The sequence below is a fragment of the Mus pahari genome, chromosome 21 (assembly GCF_900095145.1).
Source record: "Mus pahari chromosome 21, PAHARI_EIJ_v1.1, whole genome shotgun sequence".
In the NCBI taxonomy this organism is placed as follows: Eukaryota; Metazoa; Chordata; class Mammalia; order Rodentia; family Muridae; genus Mus; species Mus pahari.
The window spans coordinates 8,412,382-8,429,620 of record NC_034610.1 but is presented as its reverse complement, the minus strand read 5'-3'; the positions used below and the strand labels follow the sequence as shown (position 1 = coordinate 8,429,620).

At 46.8% G+C, this 17,239-nt stretch overlaps 1 protein-coding gene across 1 annotated transcript in view; it reads left to right on the top strand.

The window, feature by feature from the left end:
- Positions 1-17,239, top strand: part of LOC110338544 — a 50,795-nt gene that overhangs the window by 9,794 nt on the left and 23,762 nt on the right. The window contains exons 2-5 of the mRNA XM_021221881.1: positions 5,731-5,805; positions 7,353-7,491; positions 9,547-9,647; positions 15,569-15,682. Of these exons, the coding sequence (XP_021077540.1) occupies positions 5,731-5,805; positions 7,353-7,491; positions 9,547-9,647; positions 15,569-15,682 (429 nt within the window). The remainder of the gene's footprint in view (positions 1-5,730; positions 5,806-7,352; positions 7,492-9,546; positions 9,648-15,568; positions 15,683-17,239) is intronic.

Below are 17,239 nucleotides of genomic sequence, written 5' to 3'. Positions count from 1 at the left end.
AAAAAAAAAAAGAATTATATAAGCACAATACCTCAAATAAATGTTAAAAACATATATACATTTTCCTCTTTTCTGTCCTAACATAGCACATCCTTGGTCTGGCAGTCTAAAGTCATTAAGAGTATGGATTGATTTAATCCAGCAGCCTCCTTCTTATATAGGTCTGCTCTATTTTGACCTCTCTCATAGAGGATTTGTAATACCATCACAACCATAAATATAACTACCTTAATTTTAATAATGTAAAACTATTATTATTATTATTATTTATTATTATTATTATTATTATTGACAGGGTTTCTCTGTGTAGCCTGGAATGATTTGGATTTGCAGATTAGGATGTCATCAAACTGACAAGGAACCTATCTAACCCTGCCTTGTCTCCCAAGTACTGAGATCAAAGGCCAGGATTTGTTTTCTTATTAGCTATGTAACCTCGAAAACATTTATACCAATTCCCATTTCTTTCTCCCTTCCTTGGAGACTGATGTATATGTGGATAAATACACCTATATTCCCCTTTTTCTTTATATAAATTTAACTTGATGTGTATTTATTTTTTAAATTACTAAGGATATTTTTATTTATCTTTAAGCAAAAACATATATAGTATCCTTAAGGGGAAAAGAATGTGACAATTCTAATTTTAGACCGTCATTTGCAAGTGGCTGTATCTATCGGCAGTGTTGTGTAGACCAGGCTGGCCTAGAACTCCAGAAACCTGCCTGTCTGTCTCTGTCTCTGTGTCTGCTGTTCTGTAGCTCAGAAGCTGTGATGTGCCTGGCCACGCCACTGTCCCTTTGTTTACAGGAGAGGGGTTTGGGCCTTCTGCGCAGCCAACCTAGGGCTACATTTTTGCACCCCATGAATGCTTGGGAGAACCTGAAGTGGCTTACCCCACAGCTGTGGTCTCCTGGAAGTCTCCGTGGATTTATGGGATCCATCTTCATGGGCTGCTTTCAGCTTGAGTGTATACAGGAGCCTCCCCCTTGGAGGCTGCTGTGCCCTGCCCTTGGGAGAAGCCCAACTTCTGTGTTCTGCCTTTAAACTTAGAGGGAGCTTCTTTTAAAAGCTACCTTCCACACTATCACTCTATAGGTTTCTGCTCCTTGGCTAGGAAACTTCCTTCCCATCTTGGAATGTTCTAGAAGGCTTTGGCTTTGATCTGTTTCCTTCCTTCCTTCCTTCCTTCTCTCCTTTCTTCCTTTCTTCCCTCCCTCCCTCCTTCTTTTTAAGAGACCAGACCTCTTGTCCTGCTAGCCTCATGTTTCCCAGCTTTTTACTCTGGCCTTTTCAGGCTGTAAACTTAGGTTCTAACTGCTGTGAGTTGAACACCATTTTGTAGAACTTAGGCCTGGTTCTTCCTCCCAGCCCAGTGCTCCCAGAAATAAGACTCAAGCTGAAAATATATTTACAAATGCTAGGCTCTCCTCTGACTAGATCGTAAGTAAAGAGAACCCATTTATTTTAACCTACAGTCTGTCATGTGACTGATCACCTGTGCTCAGGTAATCACGTGTCCAGCTCCTCCATCTTCCTGTGCCTGGTTCTATCTCAGAATTCTTTCTTCTCCCAGATGTCCCACCTTCCATTTCCTGCCTAAGCCATAGGCCATCGGCTTTTTAATTGACAGGTGATGCATCCATCTGTTACGCAGATATTCTTTCTACATATGCATGCACGCAGGTAAAACATTCATGCGCACAAAGTAAAATAAATAAATCTTTAAAATATGCATGGCAAAGATTTAACTCAACAAAATAGTTGCCAGGGGATAAGTTAGATGTTTATTTATTTATTTTATGTAAGTACACTGTAGCTGTCTTCAGACACTCCAGAAGAGGGAGTCAGATTGTTACAGATGGTTATGAGCCACCATCTGGGATTTGAACTCTGGACCTTTGGAAGAGCAGTCTGGTGCTCTTACCCACTGAGCCATCTCACCAGCAAGTTAGATGTTTAAATTGACTTTCCTTTGGAGTTGTTGGTCATTGAAGTCCTAGACCCACAAACACTACAGGCCACTGCTCTAGGACCCACATACTACAAGCTACACCAATGTTCTCAGTCGTCCTCCAGAACTTGACGATAAGACCTTATGGCTAAGATACCACACAGTTGGGTCATAGACCACAGAAAGAGGATAGGGAGACAGCTCAGTGGTTAAGAACACTCTACTTGGGGCTGGAGAGATGGCTCAGGACTTAAGAGCACTGACTGCTCTTCCAAAGGTCCTGAGTTCAAATCCCAGCAACCACATGGTGGCTCATAACCATCTGTAATGAGATCTGACGCCCTCTTCTGGTGTGTCTGAAGACAGCTACAGTGTACTTACATATAATAATAAATAAATCTTAAAAAAAAAAAAAAAGAACACTCTGTTCTTCTGGTGGTCCCAAGTTCAATTCCCAGCACCTACATACATACATAGAGATGGTTGGTGACTCACAACCATCTCTAACTCCAGCTCCAGGGGTTCTGATAACCCTTTCTGACATCCACAGGGGCTGCACACATGTGGTATACATACATACATGCAAGCAAACACTCATGTACATAAAAGAAACATATATATTAAAAAAACACAAAAGAACATGGAAAAATCATGCTGGTACTAACTTGGACGCTTCGTCCTTACTGGATAGCTTTTATAGAGTTGGAAAGTGCTGTGCGTGCTAACAGAGGAGGAAAGTGGTCATCAGCCTTACAAAGCTGAGAACGGTGTGAGCTATGGTAATAACTGGCCTGGCAAGACAATGCCCACTGGTGCAATAGACACACACATGTTCTGGGAGTGATCAACTATTTTCTGATTGGATTAAAGTCCTACTCCATCAATTCAAACCCCGTACTGTGGCCAAAGAACCTGTTGCTAGACAGGTCATGGGCTTCAGAGACAGTATCTAACTGCCTCTTACTGATGACTTTCCTTGGGAAAGCCACCCACAGATTAGTGGATTGATCGGCTATCAAGAGAGAAGCTTTTATCAGCTGTAGATGGCAATCAGCTAACAGCCACCCACTACTGACCAATGTGCAGAGAATAAGAAATTCCGAAAGGCTTAACCCTGGGTGGGACATCTCCATCGCAAGCCTTCTACCCAAGGAAGAGGGGGCAGAAGGATTACAGGTGGTGGATGACTACAGAGAAACAATACATTCTGGACACGGCAGGGCAGCTGCACATAAGAATCCACAGCTGTTGAGACTGCACAAAACTCAGGTTCAGACAAAATTACAGCAACCAAGAGAGGAGGTGACTTGTAGTCCCTCCCACCTCTCGCTAAAGGCTACTGGCAGCTGACCTTTGCTGGGGGGGGCAGTTTTAAGGGTGTGGTTCGTGTGAATACACTTGGCCCAGGGAGTGGCACTATTTGGAGGTATGGCCCTGCTGGAGTAGGTGTGGCCTTGTTGGAGTAGGCATATCACTGTGGGCATGGACTTTAAGACCCTCATCCTAGCTGCCTAGAAGCCAGTTTTCTCCTAGCCACCTTCAGAATAAGAGGCAGAACTCTCAGCTCCTCCTGCACCATGCCTGCCTGGATGCTGCCACGTTCCCACCTTGATAATAATGGACTGAACCTCTGAACCTGTAAGCCAGCCCCAATTAAATGCTGTCCATGTAAGAGTTGCTTTGGTCGTGGTGTCTCTTCACAGCAGTAAAGCCTTTGTCTTGCTGTGCCAAGACAAAGGGTGTGGCCCCTGGAGGATAGGCCAGCTTCTAGTGAATGCCATAACTCTATGAGTGTATGGGCAGCATAAAGTGTACTTGACAAATTAAAACACACATACAGAAAATAAAAACGCAGAAGGTTGGGTGGGTAGAAAAGGGGGTGGGGTAAATATGACCCAAATGTATTGTATAAGACTCTGAAAGAACTAACCAAAATGAGAAAAGGAGTTTAAAGGAGTTGGTATATGAAGGCTACATCGTGGTCAATAAGAGGAAGGTTGAACCATGCTTGCCAATAATGTAAAACAGGTTATCATCCCACAAGACCACAGACCACAGCCTGTGTAGCTGTGTTTACACAACAAACGAGAAGGGAACCTGTCAAAACTATACATCCAAAGGAGAGGAGGGCAGGGGGAAGTAGGGGTGCACACCCTTCTCTTGGATGGTGGTTATTCTTCTGTTCCTTGCCTGGTCACATGGAGGAGGACCATGGGAGAGTATGGTCCCTATAAGTTTGCATGGGGGTGAGGTAGGGAATCTTATGTTTTAAGAATTCTAAGCACTTTGAGTTATTACAAACCACACACCTGTACTGTGATATCTTAAGTAAAATTATAGGAACTATGTCTCCTAGCTGCATTAGGGGCTGAAGAAGGCATAGAATCCAAGAATTCAAAAGGTTGTAGATTCAGGACCAAAAGTGTGTGTGTGTGTGTGTGTGTGTGTGTGTGTGTGTGTGTGTGTGTGTGTGTCCTGTATTAAATTCTTGCTAGTTCATTTAAAATTAATGTCAGGAGTTCCATTACAAACTGGTAATATGCTGTTCTAATGTTCAGTGCATGGCACATGAAATGTACAAATGAAAATGTATTTGAATTTATTTTCATTGAGCAAAATGTATTGACAGGAATGTAAGTGAATACCAGCAAGGTATGTGTGCACAGGCTCACTCAGGGTCCCCAGGAGACACCCACTCTTTACCACAGTCCCTACTGGGGTCGTTAAAAGTGATTTGTTGTGGCTCTTTAAATATGACTAAGGTGTTTACAGTGATCTACTTATATGACACATCCCCATCTTCCCACAAACGATCAGAAACAAGTTTTAAGCGATTCTAAGACATCTGCACATACATCTAGAGCCCTCCTGAAACGTATCTCCAACTGGTTTTCCCACACACTTCCTGAACCATCTCAGATGCGAGGGCTTCAAAGGCTGGGAATTCCTAAACCCCTCTCTGTGTGTGGTCTGGGGAAAATGTCCTTGAGGAGGACCCATGAGGCTGTCTAAGGTTCTGGGTACCTAGGCCCGGGAATTTCAGGTGCAAAGGATAGCCGCAGGGTGGCGCTGCTGTAAGGACAAGAAGGTGCGAGGACCCGCATCCCTGAGGATGCTCGAAATGTGTGCAAGAAGTAGGGCGCCCCTACAGCGTCTGCGAGAGGCTGGGCCTGCCATGGAGGAATTCCAGCCCAGTGGTAAGCATTTTTTGAAATCTCTTAGACAAGCCATTGCTCCTTTAAGCAACCTGAAAGCATGGTTTACAGATTGGCGGAAACTGCGAGGAACGTTTGGGAAGTCAAATGACTTCTTTTAAAAGGAGAAACCGTTTTCAAAAGACTCTGGAAGGTGGACCTAACACCCCTGGTCTCCCACCGTGGCCAGCAAAGGGCGTGCTGGGTGGGGTAGGGGGAATGGCAGTTCTTTACCTTGGAGTTGGAAGTCCATCTGCCCCCTGCAACTGCAGGTCCTGAGAAGAGATCACAGCATCCGATGGTCTTTCCTCCTCACCCCTAACGACACAAACTTGAAGGGGGAACCGATGGAGACTACAAACAGGTTTATAGCCTGCCAGCAGGGCTCTGGGCTCCAAATTGCCGGGCGAGGCAGTCCCCGGTGGTTTTGGCGGGGCGGGTGCGCAGGGCCCCGCCGCGCACTCATTAGCGCCCACTCTGCTTAATGGCTTCCTGTGGTTGCTTGTTTACTTCTTCCTTGCTTGAGGCTTTGTTCCTGGCCACCGCTAGCCTTGCCCACCACCTTTCTTTGCTTGTTTGCAGTCGCAGCCCGAAGCTTGGCCAGCATCCCCGCCCAAGGCTTCAACCAGGTTCCCTCCCAGGTCTAATGCCTACCTGGTAAGACAGAATCCCGGACGTGTACTCTTATGAGCAGGAGCACGCTGAGCATCCCAAAAGCCCAGAAAAGGGGGCTCTGCTCCCTGCTGTGCCAGGCGGGCATTTGTCACAAATCCCTCTACCAGGGACAACCGCCAATCACCTGCCCAACAGGCAGAGGGGAGGGAGACCCAACACCTCTGCCTAAGCTCTATACACCGGTGACCCTCTCTAAGGATCTAAAGCTTGAGTAAACAGGGCCCCCACCCCACCCCCAGCTCTGTTCCTTTTATCACTTCCTGCAGAGGGGGTAAGAGTTCTTCCTTTCGAAAGCCACAGCCTGAATGTGAGGTAGTCCATGGTCTCCACGGAAAACCAGCTTAGCTTGCCTCCCATTTCTGCATCAGGAATTCGATGGGGGGCGGGTGGTGTCTGTGGAATGCAAGATGCGTTTTGATCCTCCAAAACCAAATGAATGAACGCCAGCCAACCTGTAGCTAGAGGGCAGTGAGTGCATGGCCGATTTTATTTTATTCTTGGATTTGTTACATCTCAGGCCACACTGTTTTGCAGGGGAGCCTGCTCAGGCCCACTGCAGATCAGATCAAACTTAATTGTCCCTGTGCCAGGTGCAGTGTTAGTTCATAGGCCACTCCGCTGGGCTCCTCTCAGGGACCTAACAGTGACTTACGCCATCGTCTATCTGATGCCAGGTGCGCAGGCGTGGGCTCTGTATGAAAAGGCTACCCAGCTCTTTCTGTTCTAGGCATTCTCTCTCCCCCATTCTTCTGTCCTCCGAATCCCCGGTGCGCGTGTGCATGTGCGTGTGTGTGTGTGTGTGTGTGTGTGTGTGTCCTCCAGACTCACTGCCTCTACCCCTTCCCAGGTGTTACTCCTCTCTTCTCCCAGTAAGGCCCCTTTATACCAGATCTGTTACCTGGCATAATTTCTCAGGGACATACCTTGGCATGGGCCCACCATGTACCCCCTCGCTGCATTATATGTCATATTAGTCATGAACTCCAGCTAAGCTCTGTGTCTGCCAGCTTCTTGAAAGAGATTCACTTACCCAAGGTTGCCCCAGAAGTCCAGGGGTTAATCTCTGCACAGAAAGTGACTTTGGAGTGGTCTTTCCATTAAGCAGCTAGGGGCTTGGTTGCTTGATGCTAGACTCACATATGACAGCCATTCAGAATAGTAAAAGATAGCTGTTCCTCCATGTGTCTGAGACTCCTTCAAAGTGGCCCTAGAGATGGACCCCTGTACCTACAAAGCAGAATTATGTTTGAAAGCGGAAGCAGCCCGAGGCCTCCTTTCTGCTAAATTGGCAAGCACAGCAAATAGCATGCCACTATGTGGCAATTAGGATGGAGAGTGGTGTCACAGAGGACAGATGATGTTAGAAGCGCACTTCTTCGGATTGCCTTCAGACCAGCTCTCCTCCCAGCCAAGCATCTGCTAGTGTTAACTTCAGGTTGCTACTAATTAGCTTTAAAAACAAAAACAAAAAAAAACTTATCTATATGCCCAATGTACTTATCTATATGCCCATTCTCTTTGGAAATAAGATTATAGGGTTGCAAAATGAGCTGACCAAATGTGGGATCTTGAAGAACATGAGCGACTTCGAGGATTTCTGGAAACTGGTTCAGGAGGAAGCTCTTGGCTTGGGAACTAAAGAAAAGCTCCAGAAGATAAAATTTAAGTGTATGTATATTTCTTCCCTGCTCCCTTGGGGGTTTTTGTTCCTTTGAGCATGCAGTTCCAGGAATCAACAAGTGCTCTCTCTGTTTGTCTTCTGGGTCGAGCTCTCCAGACAGCTGCACTTAGAGATTTGAAAGCTGGTTTTTTTTTTTTTTTTTTTTTTGGTTTTTCGAGACAGGGTTTCTCTGTGTAGCCCTGGCTGTCCTGGAACTCACTTCGTAGACCAGACTGGCCTCGAACTCAGAAATCTGCCTGCCTCTGCCTCCCGAGTGCTGGGATTAAAGGCGTACGCCACCACGCCCGGCGATTTCGAAGAATTTTATTAATATAACAAAGAGGCTTTTTTTTTTTGGATAAAATGAGTACCAGTGATGTCCTTTCTGCTGATGAGTGAGCAGAGTTGGCCCCCATTGGAAACTGGATCCCTGCTAAGTAGGATTACTTGTTTTTCCCTTGGATCTTGCCAGGGCCCGTCTCTAACACCAAAGACATTCGTTACTATAACCATAGACTGTTGACCTCTTGCTAAGAACTGAGCATGCCTGTGTGTGACAAATGGGTGGAGTGTTGTTGGAGGGGAGGATCCTTGGCTTGTGTCTGTGGGTGTCCTGCCCTGAAGGCAGTGTGGTTGTTTCTTGAAGCTCCAGGAAGGTGGCCCAGCTGGTACATGGTAGCATAGCTTTCACAGTGAGTTGTCTTTCAGTGTGCCATCAGGTCTGAAGTCTGGGGGAAACGCATAGGCTGTAAGTCTTTCTGAATGAACACAGACAGCCGGGCAGCCTGGGCAAAGGGTTTAAACTGTCTGCAGGATTTAGAATAGGCAAACTGTTTTCCTTGCAAACACCTTTGCGTGAAGATAAAATGTGTCATTTCCAAGGTCAGTTTAGAAGTGTATCTGCTGTCAAAGCTGCTGTTGGCCCTTAGCGATTAGCTAACTTTGAAAAAAGAGCCGCGTGGGGCTGGGAAGTCGGCTCAGCCAATGAGGTGCTTGCTGTGCAAGCATGAAGTCCTCAGTTTGGTCTCTAGCATCCATGTAAAAGCCAGGTGTGGAGCGGAACTTGTGATCCCCACGTCAAGGAGACAGAGCAAGGATCCATAGGCTGGCTACACAGCCAGGCTAGCTGAATTAGTGAACTCCCAGGCAGTGAGAGGCTCCATCTCGTTTGTTAATGTGGAGAGTGATTGAGGCAGACCTGACAACAATCTCTGGCCTTCACACCAACCTGTACACTTGTACACACACACACACACACACACACACACACACACACGCGCGCGCATGCAAACCTGAACACACACATATGCATTTACATCCCCTCATGTGCACACCTGCATACACACATAGGCATGCACCCCCACATGTACACACCTGCAGACAGACGTATGCATGCACCCCCACATATGCACACCTGCAGACACGTGCGTGCGCACACACACACACACACAGCAGTGGCATCTGTTTTTATTGCATCTCAATTGGATCCAGGAGCTCTCAATCAAACCAGGTCCACAAGCACTTTGGATAAGTATTCTAACACTTACATCCTCAGCTCTTTATTTAAAACAAAACCCGAACAAAAGCAACTACAACAACAATAACCATTTTGAGGCAGTTTTATTAGGTTGCCCAGACTGACCTCAAACTTGCAGTCCGCTACCAGCCCCTGCTCTATGACTTCAAGCATTTTGAAAGACAAGATCTCCATATGTAGCAGGAAGCCGCTCTCAAACCCCTGCCCTTTCTGTTAGCAGTTCCTCCTAAGCCTCCTGGGTACCAGAGATTCAGGTGTAGGATGCCACACCTAGCTCCACAAATAAAAATATCTAATATCAGTTAGATATATCAATTAGATAAATGAAGGCTGAATTTCAGAAGTAAGTCTTGCATAGATAAAAAGCTTGTAAATTTCCAGGTTTATGCCCAAAGGAACAGTCTGCTCAAGCTCTGAGATGGATTTTTAACCTTAAGCAGCCCATCTCAACACAAGTTCACTCTTTGCCTGCATATAGGATAATGGACATTTATACAGTTACAAATTTGGTTGTCTCTCTCCCCAGTGATGAATCCCAGGCCCTGGCCATCAGCTGCTTCCAGGAGAAGGGAGACCAAGATGCTGGTCAGCACCGATCAAGACAGTGGGCCATGCCAGGGGACACAGGTGAGAGTTCCTCCCAACATGAGAAATGCAATTTTTTAAGTGCATTTTTTCTCTATTAAGAGAAAAATGTTTCATGTCTACTACATTATAGTCCTGTTTGTTTGTTTAGCAGTAAAAGAACCACTTAGGGAAGCAATTGGAGTGACCTGCATATTGAAATTCTTACTACTTGAAAAGTAATACTTTTACCTCACCTGCCTAATTTCATCTGAAGAATGTACAAGAACATTCTTGATTCCTGCCTCCTGGTGCATCTTGGGAGAAATGCAAAACAAAACATGGAATTGAAATGACTCAGGGAAGGGGACAGGTTAGCAAGATAAGTGTGAGTTACTTCTAACAGAATACATATTTATTGTGACTCTTGGTCCACCGTGGTGGGGGAGGGCGTGCTACTCATGCACGTGAGAGCATGTGGTGAGGCGGCTCCCATCATGGCCGAACAGGAAGCTGAAATCAGCTGAACCTAAGGGAAACTTCAGAGCCCCATCCCTGGGGACCATCCTGCCAACAGCCAGGCATAACTTTCTCATATGACCCACAGTCTCTCCAATAATGCCGGCAGCCAGGGAGTGAGGCCCATGAGTCTGCATGGGGAATACGTCATAATCAAACCACAACGGCGGCCAACGGCCAACGGGGAGCAATCGCTTGGAAAGGAAGTTATTCAGCTTTTTATTCTATAAAACCAGAGAACAAGCAATTCAGGGAGCCCCGTTGGGGATGGAGCAAACACTCAGTGGTTAAGAGACCTTGCTGCTTTTTCAGGAGGCCACTAGTTCAGTCCCCAGCATCTACATCAGGTAGATCACAACTGCCTGCAATTCCCACTCCAGGAGGTCTGACACCTTCTGACCTCCATGGGCACTTGTGTGCATGTGGGTCACACACACACACACACACACGCACACACACACCACACCACACACACACACACCACACACACACACCACACACACACACCACACCACACCACACACACACACACACACACACACACACACACACACACCTCTTGTGATCTCACAGGGACTTGTTTTTGATGAGGGTGGGCTCTGTTCTGTGGAGTGCAGGCTGCCCAGCTGGGCTGCATTCAGCTGCTGCCTTAGTGAGAAGCTTGGCTTTGCCTCTGTGTAGTGCCCAGCTTTGCTGCAGGACATGGGGCTGGTGATCTATCTGATCCATCACAGGTTTCCAGTCCCCACCCAACCCTGCTCTGCTGTGTATCTGCATTCCCTCCAGCTAAATGACACCAGGCTAAGGAGCCTCAGGGCCACAGTTTGGATATTGAAGACAGAAGGATCTCAGGAGTCAGTGTGGACCACGCATGTGTGTCCAGGCTGCACTAGTCAATGGTATTTCAGTTTTATTTGCTGAAGTTTTAACTTACACACTTGTCGTGGCGATGGAGAAGCCTAGTCCTGGGGAAGGAAATCTGAGTTTGACCTTGCTCCCTAACAGGTGGCTTGGGTAGTGACCCCCACGTCATGTCTTCTTAGAGGTACAGAAACAATGTCTGCCTAAAAGGGACTCTTAAAATCAAGTGGTGATGGCACAGAGTGGCCTTTAATCCCAGCACTTGGGAGGCAGGCAGATCTATGAGTTTGAAACCAGCCTAGTGTATTAAGTGAGTTCCAGGACAGCAAGGGCTACACAACAAAACCCTGTCTCAACAAACAAAACAAACAAATAAATAAGTAAATAAATAAATAGATAAATAAGGTCCTCGTAGGAGGGGCCTACATGCAAAGGTCCTGGCATCAAGCTCTCTGAAGATAGGTATGAAGACTGAATTGTTACTGAGAATATTGTTTTCAACCACAGATGGTTGTGTGAACTTTGATTTTTTTTTTTTTCTTTTGGAGATAGGGGCTACATAGCCCTAGGTTGGACCTCAAAATTGCAATCCTCCTGTCTCAGCGTCCCAAATGCCAGGATTGTAGATGGGTACCGCTATACTCAGCTCAAATAATCTTATTAACTTAACCTGTTGTGTTTTGAACTTCTCTACCGGAAAGCTATTTCAGCCCAAGAGGGAGCCAGTACACTTAGACACATTCTACCCTGTGCAGTCTGTGAGCAGAGCTGAGGCACGTTCACACACAGGTCTACCCTGTGCCGTCGTGAGCAGAGCTGAGGCACGTTCACACACAGGTCTACCCTGTGCCTTCGTTAGCAGAGCTGAGGCATGTTCTTGTGGAAGACTGCTTCACACCTAGGTGCAAGGAGCACCTCATCTTCAATTCCATACACAGACCATATTGAGGAGGGGCAGTCTGTCGGATGGCTGAACTTAGCTGAAGGTTTAATTTACAGCCAAAGGTTTAATTTGCTTACCAACTGCATTTGCTGGAGAGGACAGACGGGCCCTTGACTGTAGACCGCAGATCAGTCTAGCAATTTTGAAACAAAATAACTCTTTCTTTCTTTCTTTCTTTCTTTCTTTCTTTCTTTCTTTCTTTCTTTCTTTCTTTCTTTCTTTCTTTCTTTTTTTTTCTGAGACAGAGTTTCTCTGTGTAGCCCTGGCTGTCCTGGAACTCACTCTGTAGACCAGGCTGGCCTCGAACTCAGAAAGATCTGCCTGCCTCTGCCTCCCAAGTGTTGGGATCAAAAGCGTACGCCACCACGCCCAGCCAAAATAACTCTTAAGAATTCAGGAAAGGTGGTTTTCTCAATGAGCGGTAGAAACAGACAAAAACTGAGGACGATCGCCGTCTTCATCATCTCTGTAGAAATCTCAACAGGTGGGGTTTGGAGGTGTGTGTGTGGGGTGACTGGGTTTAGGGGAGGGTGTGAGGTTATGATGAGTGTCCTCGTAAGGGGAGTCTTGGTGAGGCTTGCTCTCCCCATCCTCTACATGCGAGCATGTAGTGGGGAAGTGGCTGTCTCCATCCCTAGGACCTACTCTGCTGGCTCCGTGGTCTCTGATTTCCACCCCTTGAATTATGAGAAAACAGATTTCTGCCATTTAAATAACCCAGCCTGTGATATTCTGTGTTATCCACTGGAACTAAGACAATAATCCAAATGTACATTGCATGGTTCTTTCTTTATCTTGGGTAGCTTCAGAGACCAGAAAGAGGACCCGTGGGAAGGTCAGGGAGTTTCAGATCAATATGGGTGGAGTTCTCTTTTGTTTATTGACAACTGGTGCATGCCTTTAATCCCAGCACTTGGAAGGTAGAGACAGGTAGATCTTTGTGAGTTCCAGGACAGCCAGGGCGATGTAATGAGACTGTGTCTCAAAAAGTGGGGGAGGGGTCATTGGCCAGGCTGACTTTGACACTCCCTCTCCCCCAGAGCATATTGTTATGTCAGGAAGGGTCACTTCAGCTAACTCAAGATGTGTAATGATTTAGATATAAAACAGAAGGGACTAGAAAAGTGAACACACAATGTGGTGACCTACTATACCTGTCTTAGCACCTATAGATTACCTATATCTCCAGGGGTGGGACCTTGTGAGATTTTCCCCCATTCATTTTGGCATGTTATATGGTGATGTCATCTTCATGTTGGTGATGTCATCACATGGTGAGGTGACCATATTGTTGAGATTTCATGGGTGCAGCTTCCCTTCCAAATATACAAGACTCAATCTTGCAGCAGATGTCCCAGGCCTGTGGCCCTTACAGTCTTTCCACCCTGTTGTCTGTGATGCTCCCTAAGCATTGGCTGTAGGAGCTGTGTTGTAGATGTATCAGTTAGGGCTGGTCAGTTGTTATCTGTGTTTTGTCCGTTTGTGAATTTCTGAAACGGTCTCTACCTGTTAAAAGAAGCTTCATTGATAAGATATGTATATTTTTAAATAATTTATTTTTATTTTAGGTTCATTGATGTTTTTCCTGCATGTATGTCTGTGTGAGGGTGTCAGGTCCCCTGAACTGGAGATATAGACAGCTGTGAACTACTATGTAGGTGCTGTTGAACCTGCAGTCTCTGGAAGAGCAGTCAGTGCTTTTAACTGCTGAGCCATCTGTCTCTCCAGTCCAAGATATATACTTTTTAATGCTATATAAGTCATTCATCAGTTTTTTAGATTTTTTTTTTAGTTTATATGTGCAAGTGTTTTGCCTGCATAGATGTGAGGACACCAGGAGCATACATTGTCTGTAGAGGCCAGAAGGCATGTCAGATCCTCTGGAAATGGATCACAAACACTTGTGAGCCTCTTTGTTTGTTTGTTTGTTTGTTTGTTTTTCGAGACAGGGTTTCTCTGTGTAGCCCTGGCTGTCCTGGAACTCACTCTGTAGACCAGGCTGGCCTCGAACTCAGAAATCTGCCTGCCTCTGCCTCCCAAGTGCTGGGATTAGAGGCGTGAGCCACCACCGCCCGGCTTGTGAGCCTCTTAGTGGGTTCTGAAAACCAAACCCAGGTCCTCTGGTGAAGCAGCAGCTGCCTTTAACATCTGAGTCATTTCTCCACCCGGTGACCTCTAACCCTTCATCCTCTTGTCTTAGCTGGGATGACAGGCCTGTGTCACCATATCCAACGTCAACTCAGTAGCTTTCTATGGGATGCTAATCTTATTATAACTTTCAAACTTAAATGGGGCTTACTTAAAGGACCATCTGCAATAATTTTTTGGGGAAAATAATTTTTGGGGAAAGACTCTGGACAATGAACTAAAATCAGCATTGTCCTAGTGAGTGTTGGAAGGGCAGAAGCCTGGTCCTTGAACCCTGTCTTGGTTAATCTGCCCTCTAAGCCTGGAAAGTGGAGTACTTGAAATTTTTAGCAGACTCACATTAGAGGCGAAGAAAAGGATCATGGGAGAAGCTGGTCAGACATGTCACCGTGTACCATGGGTACAGATTGGCCCTGGATCCAAACCCAGCCTACCACTAAACCCATAGGCTGGGCTATGTGCTGTCTCCCTAAACTGGGGGTTACCCAGCGCATGTAGGACACTTCTCATGGACAATGACTGTGAGTTTATGATTCCAACAATGTATTTATTTATTTTATGTGTGTGAGTACACTGTTGCTCTCTTCAGACACACCAGAAGAAGACATCAGATCCCATTACAGATGATTGTGAGCCACCATGTGGTCGCTGGGACTTGAACTCAGGACCTCTGGAAGAGCAGCCAGTGCTCTTAGCCACCGAGCCATCTCTCCAGCCCTGTATTTGTGTGTTTTTTAAATTTATTTATTATTATTTTCTTTATTTACATTTCAAATGCTATCCCGAAAGTTTCCTATACCCCACCCCCACCCCTGCTCCCCTACCTACCCACTCCCACTACTTGGCCCTGGCCTTCCCCTGTGCTGGGTCATATAAAGTTTCGTATTTGTGTATTTTTAAGGATGCATTTTATTGCTTATATGTATGTGCGTTACCATATGCATATGCATGAGGGTGCCTGAGGAGGAGGCCAGGAGAGGGTGTCAGGTCCCCTAGAGCTGGAGTCACAGCAAGTGCTGGGAACTGAACTCTGGTCCCTTATAAGAACAGCAAGCTCTCTTAGCCACTGAGCCATCATCTTTCCAGCCTCCAGTGTCAAAATGTATGAGTAATCCAGGGTGTCTTTTATGCCTGAGAGGCCTTCCTCAAATTGCTTTCTGCTGTGTGACTCTTTGCCTCCCTGCTGAGGAAAGTCAGGTGAATTTGAAATTAGTTTCCATACAGAGGCTGATGCGGCTCACACCAAACTGTGAGAAAGTGCCCCTCCCCTCCTTTAATCTGGCCTGGCCCACAGGAGGCCAAGCTCCTGTTTGGTCTGCAGGAGCAAGGCACACACATCTGGGATCCACATGGTGACTCAGGAGGTCGCCAGGGGGAGGGGGTGGTTCACAGCAAGGTGAGAAAAAATAAAGCTGAAATGAGACTCTTTTAAACATGAGAAGGAGAAGAAGTGCCTCTGAAATTAAATCCAAAATGAATTTAAGGTAATGGCCGGCATCTTGTCAACAAGCAGGACCATCCAGGGAGGGCACAGGAAGCTGTGGAGGATGGCCCAGAGAAGGAGAGAAAAAAACAGGGCTCGAACCTACCTGGCTCGGATCCACTCAAGCATCCAGGGGACACAGCGGTATGTTTTTACAGTGTGTGTGTGTGTGTGTGTGTGTGTGTGTGTGCGCGCGCGCGCGCGCGTGCATGCGGGCTTACGACGTTATCGAACCCCATGGTGCTCAACGTGGTTTCAATTAGAGCTGTGATTCGGAGATTCAGGTTGGTGTGTCCTGAAGTCGATGCTGAATGAGGTGTAACCACCAAGACACAGATCTTCTGAATTAGGGTTTCCATGGTGCCTGTAATGTGGGTGTACTTAAGCCTGACTGTGTGGACCAGAAGCAACATCCCACGGGGGAAAGCCATGTCTCCCCTCACCTGCAGAGATGCAGGCAAGATGCCAAAGGCGCTGGTTCAGAACGCCTGAGAACAGCCCTCTGTCTAGCTGCCGTGTCTATCCACTGGGGGGACGACTGTCCACGCCACTGTGGAAATATGGTACTTCCTGTTCTTTGTTCACTGGTGACCAGCGTCACCTCCTTGGTATTGCTCTCCTTTCAAACAGTGTGCTCCCATTGACTTTTGACAGTTGAGGGGTCAGTTTGACCTGTTAAAGGAGATAGCTGGCGGGTTTTTTTTTTTTTTTTTGCAGCAAACCGCAGCTGGGGTCAGCTTAGCTGATGATCAAATGCAGGTCGTCTCCTGGGGGTGTTCTCTACATACCTGTCCTAGAGCAGGTGGCCCTCTCACAGGAAAATGGCACAGAGGACTACTCTTCACACAGGTGGGACTGTAGCCTTCAAGTCCACCAATCCTATAGGACATGCTGCCTGTGTGACTGAGTGATGTGGATTAGTGACCCTGGGTTACGTTAGACTGTAAATCCGCAGGCAATCCTCACTTCTGAGTCTGAAACTGTGGGCGTGGGCCAACCCTGCAGGGACTTCTGGTGTAAGATCTTACCCTAGCTAGGCTGCAGCTCACCTCAGATATTAGACATCTGCATTGAATTGGGAGCTCTGCTCTGGACCTGTTAGGACGGATTGCCTGACTTCTGTGTTTTGCACACCAGTCCTGCATGGCACCTCAGGTTTTCCTGTCACCCTTCCCTGGCCTTGCATGGTGAACGGCAAAGTACATCTACCTGACTTACTTGTTTGCTGGCGGATTTTCCCCTACTCTACCCCACCCCCACCCCATCCTGGAACCTAGGGTCAATGGGACATACTAGGGAATTAATCAGTTGTCCTTACATTGGGCTTTGAGACAAAGGTCTCACTAGACTGTCTCCCAGACCGGCCTTCTTGCCTCAGCCTCCTAAGTAGCCGGGACTGTGGGCATGGCCCACCCCAGCCGGCTCTGCAAAAGACTCCGCAATGCTGGTGGCTTTGGTTTTCGATGGTAGGACCTCCCCTTGGTAACAACCAGTTGCTCTGTCACTGAGCATATACATCAGTCACCACCACCCCAGTACACGAGGCCAAGTTGCTTTGTCGTGCTGAAGCTAAGTCTGTGAGCTTATATGGAATGTGTAAGGGACAGTGGCCACAGGGTATTGAAAGACTCTGGTGTGGAAAGCAGAGGCAGACTTAGACTCTGTGTATATGTGTGTGTGTGTGTGTGTGTGTGTGTGTGT